This window comes from Lactuca saligna, chromosome 5, assembly GCF_052625555.1.
Source record: "Lactuca saligna cultivar CGN05327 chromosome 5, ASM5262555v1, whole genome shotgun sequence".
Classification (NCBI taxonomy): Eukaryota; Viridiplantae; Streptophyta; class Magnoliopsida; order Asterales; family Asteraceae; genus Lactuca; species Lactuca saligna.
In genome coordinates, this window is record NC_136421.1 from 304,519,038 (window position 1) to 304,530,320 (window position 11,283).

The 11,283-nt window shown below is 33.6% G+C and overlaps 2 protein-coding genes across 2 annotated transcripts; one reads left to right on the top strand and one right to left on the bottom strand.

Annotated features, from left to right (window-relative positions):
* Positions 1-403: 403 nt before the first annotated feature.
* On the bottom strand, positions 404-1,390 carry LOC145046981 (uncharacterized). Its single transcript, XM_078995236.1, has 2 exons — positions 799-1,390; positions 404-735 (listed from the first exon to the last, which is right to left on the bottom strand). Exons 1-2 carry the CDS (start codon positions 1,388-1,390, stop codon positions 404-406), a joined length of 924 nt encoding a protein of 307 aa, XP_078851362.1.
* A 2,326-nt stretch (positions 1,391-3,716) lies between these two features.
* LOC145046982 (uncharacterized) lies at positions 3,717-5,136 on the top strand. The gene is made up of 5 exons (XM_078995237.1): positions 3,717-3,835; positions 4,061-4,298; positions 4,400-4,521; positions 4,613-4,843; positions 4,923-5,136. Exons 1-5 carry the CDS (start codon positions 3,717-3,719, stop codon positions 5,134-5,136), a joined length of 924 nt encoding a protein of 307 aa, XP_078851363.1.
* The last annotated feature ends 6,147 nt before the right edge of the window (positions 5,137-11,283 follow it).

Below are 11,283 nucleotides of genomic sequence, written 5' to 3' on the forward strand. Positions count from 1 at the left end.
TGCCATTCTTGGTTTTGGGGTGTGACAGTGGGGAGTTTACGCACGGGGAGGCATGGAATCTTTTAAAGAATCTCCCTCACTTTTAATATGCATGTTAGTTACATTGTTTGTTTTTGTTAGTTATGTTTTTTGTTTTTGTTAGTTACGTTGTTTGTTTTTTCACATGTCTTTTGTGACTCCTTTAGTGTATGTTGTTTCCCTAATGACAATTAAACATGAATTAAGAAAACACATCCACAGTCATTTCATTAAAACATTAACCCATACCTACTACATAATTGGACCTAAAATGCAACAGCGTACATGAATGACTACTACATAATAGGACATAAAATGCAAACGGGTACATGAGTAACTACTTTTATTTGGGAGGTAATAGAACCACCCTTTCATTTTGTATTTGCTAGTGCACATGTGATGATATAGAATTCACCGTCTCAGATCCGAATGCAGCTCGATACATGGTAGTAGTTAACTTATCATAAACCATTTTGTGAATGGATTCAGATGTACAAGTTCTTAGAGATGCTATAGCATGCCCACATTGTATATTTCTTTTTTGCCATTTCCCATAACTACATACCATATGTTCAAGTTGTACTTTACTGGTGTTGAAATTGTCATCAACTTCAAATGTATCCCCACAGATACATCTTGCCACCCAATTATAAGACTTGTTCACACGCTTTTGAACCTTATTCTCAACATAAGGGGTAACCTGAATAGAAATCCTCCCTGTAATATTTGTTACTTATAAATAATAACACAAGAAAAAACAAACTATAAGTATAAAGTTACCTGCAACTTCATACCGTTCATCATACGTTGATTGTATCGACTTATACATTAACTCAATTATCATTGTTATAAGTAACTCACGTGTGTAGGTGGATATAGTTTTCACCCTTTCAGGAATATCAATCGATTTAACATTGTAACGTACTTTAAGGAAAAATTCCCGTGCACATTTTGAAATTGCTATATTGTCAAGCCAGAAAATTAGAATCCTAAGTAAGGTGCAGAAAGGTGGATTCCTATATGCACTTTGCAACCTTTCCAAGCACAAGTAAAAATCATGAACCCTATATGCATTGCACGAGTTCCAAAATAACGTTTCGACTTCTGTATCGTTTTGTCCGATAGAATCTCGTATTTTTCGAGCTATATCTTTAGGACAATACCCATGATACAAGTATAGGTAGACTCTCTCAACAACAAAGTATATTTTATCACATAGATTGCTTATGAAACCAACCTCTGTATCGTCACTTAAACATTCTTTTAACTTCATCGTGAACCATAGCCAAGATTCCTCACACTCTAACGTTCCCAAACCAACTGCTAAGAGTAGGTGTTCATGGTTTCGTTCCAAAGCCACCACAAAGTACATTGTTTTCAGATAGTTGCCAAGTAGGGGTAAAAAACCCACATATATAAACGATATCATGCACCTAAGGAAGGTATGGATCTATATAAAAAATCATACTTATATTAGTGACAAGCAAAATTTAAACGAGGCACATTACCTAGAACTATTAAGTAACTCAATAAAATAAAGATGTTATAACACGCAACCTAAAGCCACGAAACAAAATTAAAAGTGGTTGGTATCTATTTTCTTGATGGTTGTGAAGGTATTACTATTTGTTCTTTGAAGATTATGCAAGAATATTGGTAGGTGACAAAATCTTCTTTCAGTGTAAGTACTCATTTTCACAAGCAATGAAATTGTTTTACAATCATCACACAAATCCAATTATAATTATACACAAGTTGGTGCATGTTTGGACTTCATAGTTCAGCTTGAAGGATTCATAGTCAACTCAGTTGATTTCATAGTCAAACTTCACTAATCGACAAGACACCACATTGTACTTATCTGCAATTCATAGTTCAAAATTTTGAATTCATAGTCAACCCAGATGATTTCATAGTCAAACTTCACTGATCGACAAGACAACACATTATACTTGTTTGTAGTTCATAGTTCAACCTTTTGAATTCATAGTCAACCTAGATGATTTCATAGTCAAACTTCACTAATCGACAAGACAACACATTGTACTTGCTTGCAATCGACATCAATGATGAGTCGATGGATCTTGAAGATGATCAACATCTACGTCGACATAACAAAATAAATAAAGCAAAGAAAGCGGCTTTCGGTTCATGTTCAAGAAATTCAAATTCTAGTGTTATCGATCATTTTGGAGAAAAAATTTATCGATATGTCAAATTATGAGAGAACAAAATTTAGATAATGGCGGGTGGAACAAGAAACGTAGATCCACAGTCGACAATAAGAATGAATGCTGATTTGGAGGTTTAGAAAATGAAACCCGACGACTATGAGAGCAAAGATTTAGAGACATTTCTTCGACGTCTGAACAAGATATAAGAATAGAATTAGTTTTATTTTCAATGTTTGACATTTTTTTATGTTTGTTTTCATTTATGTATTTTTAATTTTCATATTTTAATTTTAATTTTAGTATTGCCTTTTGAATTTTAATGATTGTAATTTTTTATTCTAATGCAAAAACTAGTAATGCTTTTATTTTAATTAAAAATCTAGTACTTTTACTTTTTTATAATTGAAAAAAATGATGTATCATTATATCAAGTTAATGTGATATCTCCTATGATGATGAGATGACACTTAAATGACATTCTATTATATTTATGATAGTGATGAGTACATCAAATGCTTAAAGATGTTATCATCGTAAATGAAATGGTAATTTTATTTCGGATGTTATATATATATATTACACGACTAATGGCATAAAACCCTTCAAATTTGTACAAAATTGACGAATTTGACCAAAGTTCAAATTTATGTGCGTTTTTGCCTGAAACTTGCATTAAATAGGTCAATTTTGCCTATTAACAGGTTACCAATTGCTTAGCTGGAAGGCTCATTAATGTCGTTTGGGAGAAAACTCCAAGTCCGTTACGGACGTTAAACTGTCGCATCCTCATCCTCCGTCTATATCCCGATCACTTTTCATATTTTCTCCATTTCGTCGACTGAACACAAAGAAAAGCTTTACAAAAGAGGGTTTTCTAGGAGACGAATTGGGTAAAATTGTTCTTTGAAAGGTATGGTTTTTACAAATCATGATCTTGTTGTGTTTACATTCAACATTTCTTGAAATGGGTTTCTAAACTTATTGTGTTTATGCAGGAGGGTGTAATTGCTTCATGAGACGAAGGGTACACTGACCCCTTTGCTGGCATACATGAACCATTTTCTGGCTTGAGTGAAATGGATTTTGAACTCCACGACATTTACATGGACCACAACTAGAGGAAGAATTTGTGTCCTCACTTGATAAATGTAAGGATATCTTTCTAAATGTTCTATTCAGTGATGAAAACCAACGAAATTCTAGTATGGCAGATGAAATCAGATCACAAGTGTGTCGTGCTACTGATTGGCAGAGTGATGAAGACAAACATGAGGTATTGAAAAACAACTATAGAATTCATGACCTAACCATGAAGTGGGACAAGATGGTACCAAAGCTTGGTGACATCTTTAAATCCCCTGCCCAATTATGCAATGTAACATGGTAATAGAATATACTTTGAAAAATGTGATAGTAAAAGAATTATAGTTAGATATGGCAAGAGGAAGGATGAGAATAAATGCCCTTTTAGACTTTATGCTACATGGATGTACAATGAAAGATCATTTCAGATCAAAGTTGTAAATGGTAACCATAAATGTTCTAGGCAGTTTAAGTTTGGGGATTGGAGGAAATTATGTGACTGAAATTGCAAATAAGCCAAAGATGAAACTTCAGGAAATGATTAATGACATCGTACAAAGGTATAGGTGTGTGGTATCTATAGGATAAGTTAGAATGCAAGGAAATGGGCCAAAAAATTTAATAAAAGGTAAACTCACTGAGCATTATGAAAGGATATGGGATTATGCTAATAAATTGTTAAGGTCAGACCCAGGGTCCACATGTCAAGTTGGTGTAACAACCAATCTAGATGGAAATAATTATTTTCACAGGTTTTATATTTGTTTCAAAGCATTAATTGTTAGCTGGAAAAGTGGGTGTAGGAGACTAATTGGGCTTGACAGGTGCTTTCTAAAGGGAAAGGTGGAGGGTAAACTGTTAACATCGATTGGAAGAGATGCAAACAACCAAGTCTATCCAATTACTTGCGTTGTTGTTGATGTGGAAAATAAGTCCAAATGGACTTGGTTACTTAAGCTTCTAAGTGATGATCTAGACCTGATTGATGGTTGGGGATTGGTAGTTATATCAGATCAACGTAAAGTAAGTTTCTTTATAAAATAATAATCCTTTTCAAATTACTTATGAATACCTACATGTATGATGGTTTTTGTATAGGGTTTTTTTTTTGCAATTTGTTAAAGATATATTGCAACATGTGGAGCACAGGCAATGTGCCCGACACATATATGCAAATTTTAGAAAGCTTACACTGGGTTGGAGTTCAAGAAGCTATTTTTGGTTGCAGTTATGAGTTGTGTGGAAGGTGATGTCAAAAGTCACATTAACATAATTAAAAAGCTCAATCCTAGTGCATATGAGCATCTAATGTCCAAAGAACCCCAAACATGGTGTAGAGCTTCCATGAGTACTGGGTATGCATGTGAGGGAGTGGAAAATGGTATATCAGAGTGCTTCAAATCCATCATTGTGGATGCTAGGAAAAAACAATTGATCACAATGCTTGAAGAAATAAGGATATACATCATGGATAGGTTTTCTCATATGATTGAGGAAAGAACTAAATGGAATGCCAATATCTATCCAACAGTGTTAAATAAGATGAAGCTTTTTCGAAAGAACATGAGGTAACACTCTAACATGTAAATTTGTTTTAATTTCATTAAATAACACTTTAACATACTATCCCTAAACTTGTGGATGTAGGTTTTGGTTAATAATTCATATTCAACAACATGTGTTTGAAGCAAGGAGAGGATGTGATAGCTACATGGTGGATTTGAATGGAAGGAACTATACCTACAGGTTATGGGATCTGGCTGGGATCCAATGTGTTCATGCCATTGCAACCATCAACAATATCCATCAAGCACCTGATGAGTATATTGATGACATGTTGTCCAAGGAACAATTCCTTTAGTGTTACTCTACTAACACTAGTCCTATGAATGGTTCAAATCTATGGCCTCAAACTGAATTCATAAAACCCTTACCACTAGTGTCAAGGAGAATGCCTGGTAGGCTGAAGGTCAATAGAAGGAGACATGTAAGTGAAATGATGGAAGAGTACACACCCCAAGAACTGAAAGGTATGGTAAGTGCTTTGAGTATGGCCATAACCAGAAGGGATGCAATAATGCAACCAAGGAACCTGTCCCTATGCCACCAAAGAAGAAAGTAATTCCAAGGAAGGAACAATGTGAACCCAATCAAGCATCATGTGGTAGGTCTGAGAGGCAGGAACCAGTTCTTATTCCACCAAAGAAGAAAGGAAGGACAAGAAAAAAAGGCCTAATCTGACCCAAATCAAGCATCATGTTCTAAATCTATTAGAAGCAAAAAGAAGTTGGGTATAAAAAGAGGTGGTGGTATTGTGGAAGATAGAGTTCTAGTTGATGAGAATGATGACATAGATGGTCATGTTGAAGGTAGGGGTTTGAGGAACAAATGCAAGATTTGTTTGACAAAGAAGATATTGACGATGACAGTGTAGTTGATATGATGTGTATTTTTGAAGTTACTATTAGCCAACCAAAGGGTAATAATGAGAAAGGTGATGGATTCCAAGATGCAATGAATGCTATTCTTCAAAATATTCTTCATGGTAATGATGAAAGAGGTGTTGAGGATGTTAAACCTAGCCTGGCAAAAATACTTGATGAGGTTGGAGATGCAATAGATGCTATTCTTAAAGTTATTGATGAAAAAAATATATGAGAATGAGGGTAATCCTAAACCTGAATTCACTGAAGGAGATACAAGTGATGTTATCCCATAGATGATGAAGCTAGATCTAGAAAGTGTAGTAGACCTACTTGGGACAGGATATAACATGGCTGAAATAGAGATCGTGAGAGGGGTACAAATTGAATTGGATGATATGCCACCAGTTGAGATGGCTAGTTTGACTTCATTATTTTCTAAATTCTAATCATTAGTATAAAACTGTTTATATCCTTTATTAATAAGTATTTTTTAAATTTTGATTAATAGGATGTAAATGAAGTTGAGGATATTCCATATGTTGATGGTGTGTTTGAAGGAAATGAGGTTGAATAATATCTTAAATAACTTTTTAAGAGTTTTGGTTTTTTAATTATTAGGTTTATATTATTTTATAAATTTTATAAGAATAATTTTTAAAAAATAATTATTATAATTCTCAACTATTTCATATATATATATATATATATATATATATATATATATATATATATATATATATATATATATTAATTTAGCTATAAAATTAAAGTACCAAATGATTTTTAACCCAACGATATCTAGTGCTGGTTCATGGTTAAGGGTTTAAATGCGATGTGGACAAAAATAACTTTAAGGAGTAGTTTAGGTTATATTTGTCGGTTAAAAAAATAAAGGAGATAAAGTTGAAGTGGGCCTTTATATATACTTTTATAGTCAATAAACGGCTTGAATTTAAAATGTTGGTACGGATTTTGAGGTTTACCTCGATGCAAATCGCTCGCAATCCTACTAATATTCAACATAGGGATTTTTAGTCAACGAAACTTTTGTGTTTGTTGTTTTGTTTTAAAAGTCAAAATTATAAATACATGTCCATTTTATTATGAAAAACGTTTATTTTTTCTAATTAATACAATAGGTTATCATTCACATGACGACTTTATTGCAAAATTTAACCTAAAATAAAAATTGATCAATTTGTTATTTAATTTAATTTGTTTGATTTTATGTAATTTACAAGTTCTAATTTAGATGTGTGTTGCTTAGGTTTGGCTTTGTATGCAAAAACAAGCAAATAATATTAGCTTTAGAAGGAGCCTTTAAGGAATAAAAAGAAATCATTAAGTTAGGCTTATAATCTCTATAAAAAAATAGTTTGACCAATATGTTTGTATGTAGTGCTGTAAACGAACTGAACAAATGTTTGTTTATTTGAATTAGCCGAACAAACGAAAAACACGAATGAATAAACGATGAGTTTTCTTGTTAATGTTCGTTTGTTCTACAAATTATCTTGTTTATGTTCGTGAACATGTTAAACGAATATAAACGAACAACGATAAACAAATATATTTAAACATATATGAATATAAACGATCATATAATATAGTGATGTAATAAAAAACAATTGAACATATATAACATAAACAAATTTAAATGAATGAACATAAAGAAATGTACGAACATAAATGAACGAATGAGACCATTGTTCAACTAAACGAACGAGAATTTATGTTTATGATCATTTATTTATTAAATAAACGAATATAAATAAACTTTCCGTTGAACGGTTCATCAAACGTTTGGTTCGTTTTATAACCCTATTTATATCGCTTTTCATACATTCTATATATATATATATATATATATATATATATATATATATATATATATATATATATATATATATATATATATATATATATATATATATATATATTGGTAAAACAAGCCCATAAAGGGGAAAACCCTCATTCCAAGCTTTCCAACATTATAAGATTATAATTTATATGCATGTGGCTTTTTCTATTTGGATGTTTTCAATTGTGTATTACAGGGCTAATGACATAAAAACCCTTAAATTTGCACAAAATTGTCGGATTTGCCTAAAGTTTAAATTTATATGCGTTTTTGCGTGAAACTTACATTAAACGGGTCGTTTTTTCCTATTAGCCAGTTTTCCTTTAATCAACCGTTAACCACTTGTTTAGCTGGAAGATACGTGGCATTTATAATTTAAAGATCGATTCACAGACATCTCCATCTACATTTGATCCCTTCGACCCCCACAGTTTGTCGCAGAGTTGCACGAAATTGAATCAGTCTCCAACGGAAAAATGACAACTTCGCCTTTAAGATCAAGCTTGTTAGAGATTAAGGTGTTGTGTCTTTTGGGTTTTTGTACATAGTCTTTTGTATATCCGGGGGGCATGTCCACCTGTGATTAATGATTAGGATTTTACTATTTAAGGTGCATGTATGCATCGTGGATTATATAATTGTGTCATTGTAAACCCTACATAGCCTCTATAGTACCAATTCCTTATCGAGCTCTTCTGAGGCTGTGACTTTTAAATCTTCGACACTTTCTTGATTCATATTCTGTGTTTGATTGCTTTTTCCTGTTTGAATTTATTCGATCTTTAGAGTTTTAATCTCAACAATTGGTATCAGAGCAGGAGACTGTGTAATCTATACGCATCTCTTTTATTGAAAGAGTTTTTAGGGTTTCCACTATTATTAGATCTGATTCAGCTGTAATCATTGGTATTGACGCTGATCTTTGATCTTTATATTACCCAAAAACCATTTTAGTTTACACATCTGATTCATACAGGTTTTAATCGATCTTTAAACATGTCATACGATTCTCACGTTAACTCCATAAATCTTTCAAACGACATTGGATCTACAACTAGAATCCCTATTCTTTTCCCCAGTGATTATGAAGTGTGGGCATTTCACTTTGAAGAGTATGCCTTAGGGCTTGAAGATAATGACTATTTGATATGGGAAGCCATTACTGTCCAAACATTTACTCATACAGGATCAAGAAGAGAAATTAAAACTCAAGCCCACTATAACAAGCTTCTCCTTAATGTAAAAGACGTATCACAAGATGAGAAGGACAGTTTGATAAGTAATGTTAAAGCAATAAGGATTATCAAGTTTGCTTTGCTATCAGACACTTTTCGTTTGGTTAGTTCATACGACACAACAAAATCCATTTGGGATAGGCTTAAGGAATTATGCTCAACGGATGCTGATCTTGAGCATTCTACTCAAACTCTACTGCTTTCAGAGTTTGGAGCATTTATACAAAAGCCTGAAGAGAGTCTATATCAAACTTTCAATCGCTATAATCATCTTCTCAGTAGGATGACGAAGCATAAGATTGGACATGAACTAATCGAGCAAAAATTCACGTTCATGAATGGGCTAAGATCTGAATGGAAGGCTGTTGTTTCTACCGTAAAAGCGCATGAGCAGTTCAAGAAATACACATTGGCAAAGCTAGTTGTAATACTGAAGTCACATGAAGATGAAGAGAAGAAATAAGGGAAGATATTTTCTGGGATGGGATCATTGGCCCTAGTTGCGAAGGGTAAAAAGGCAGTAGATGATGATGTTTTGGAGTCTGATCTCTCTGATTGTGAACTTGCTAAGGAGGAATTTGCTATGATGGTGTCTAATCCAAAGAGATTCGCAAAGAAGAACTTTGGTCGTAACAAGAACTGAAACTAGTAGGACAGTTATAGCTCTAAAAAGGTAAAGGAAGAGAGTGTGAATAACTCTCAGAAAGAATAAGCAAAGAAGGATAAAAAGCTTATAGGGGACTCCGACTATGATTGTAATTACTGCCATGGAAAAAACCATCTGGCCAAGGAATGCATGCTGAGAAGAATGAACAAGAGGAAGGAGGAAGAGGATGACGATACATACTATCTACGAAAGCTGGAGGAGATCAAAAAGAAGAAGAACGCTGATAACACCATGCCTGCTTTGATTGTGCAGGAAAACAAATTTAAAGATGAGTTTCGTAGACTCGATGTCTGGTCGACTGACTTAAAAGATGAAGAGGTTTCGCAGACCTACTCATGGAAGGAGCTTCATGGTGAAGGATGAAGTTTCGCAGTTCAATGGAAGGTGTTTGATGGTTACCAGTGAAGTGTCAGAGATGAGGGGCTATGCAATAGATGGAGGACGTAGCGCTGATAGCTATTTCGCTGCAAAACTAGTTCTTGAGCAGATAATTGAGTGCGAGCAGGTGATCAACAAGGTACACTCCATTCTTGAATCTCTGAATATACCTATGGCTAGATATGAAACTGAATTGAACGACTTAATATACACATTTTCAAGTTTCAGTGATAGTCTAAAATAAACTCATTTAACAAATTCTAACTTAACAAATCATCTCGGCGGGATTTCGTCAAAAAGTGAAGAGAGACGCATGTGGATTGAACAGTTGGAGTCTGATTTGTCTAAGTCTAGGGATGAGTCAATTTATTTGTAGAGAGATAATTTAGGTTCTTTAAAACAACATAACATTTTTAGCTTGATTTCCAAAAGACTCTACTTTAATATTACTCAGTTACATCTTAATTGTAATATTGAAAAGAAAATTCACAAGATGATTTTGCCCTTTCACTACTTGAAATATAACGAAATCGATGCAGACTGCTATAGGTGAAAATCAGTCGTCTCATCAGACGAAACCTTAGATGCATACAGAGTAGGACTGGACAAAATTGAATCTTTCATAAAGTCCAAAGATCACAAAAACATGCTTAAACAACTTTTGGATGAAAAGGACAAAGAGAAAATTAAATCCAAAACTGTATAGAAGTTTGACTCATTAAGCATCAAGTTGAGTTCGGAAAATAAACTCAATATTAAAAACATTTCTGAATTCGACGATGAAAGTGATATGAGTGAAATTTCTGTGGAGGATGAGGTAGACTGCTATGAGTTTGTTAAAAACGAACTTATACCTACGAAAGTCCTAATTTTTGAGAATTCAGTTGAATTTGCACGTATTTCTGAAAATAAATCTATAGTTTTAAAAGCGAAGGCAACTGTTTTCCCAAAATTTCAAACTGTCCCTAACCAAGTTTTTACAACTAAAGAACTGAACAAAAATCAAACAGTTGAATTAATGTCCATGGTTGAAGATGATAACAAAGATGGTTGTGACGAATTCTTCTGGTCTGCTCCAATCGACAATGTAGACGAAACCAAGGGTTTATCTGAAACAACCTCCTGGAAAATGAAGAGTCGACACGTAGCAAAACCCCTAAACAAAGTCAATTCAAGCTACGAAAAGGGAAGTCCTAGTGGAACTAAGAATGTTCCAAGTGACACATCGTCTGTTCAGACCGAAATCCCTACCAGAAAACCAAAGCCTTAGGCTAGTATTCACAAATCATCTGATTAGTTCGCAACTCAAAAATGCCAAAGGAATGCTAGATATAACAAAAATCTCAAGGAAAGAAAGCATTTCTGGAAGTCTAAGAATCCCAACTTTGTTCATAAAGAAAACTCCAATCCAAATGCGAAAGTCTCTTTACATGCGAACTCT

Coding starts and splice junctions, on each gene's coding strand:
- LOC145046981 (XM_078995236.1), bottom strand. CDS start 1,390: ATGTACTTTGTGGTGGCTTTGGAACGAAACCATGAACACCTACTCTTA. Junction 736..798: donor TGAACGGTATGAAGTTGCAG/GTAACTTTATAC, acceptor CAAATATTACAG/GGAGGATTTCTATTCAGGTT.
- LOC145046982 (XM_078995237.1), top strand. CDS start 3,717: ATGGTAACCATAAATGTTCTAGGCAGTTTAAGTTTGGGGATTGGAGGA. Junction 4,522..4,612: donor AGTTATGAGTTGTGTGGAAG/GTGATGTCAAAA, acceptor AACATGGTGTAG/AGCTTCCATGAGTACTGGGT. Junction 4,844..4,922: donor CTTTTTCGAAAGAACATGAG/GTAACACTCTAA, acceptor TTGTGGATGTAG/GTTTTGGTTAATAATTCATA.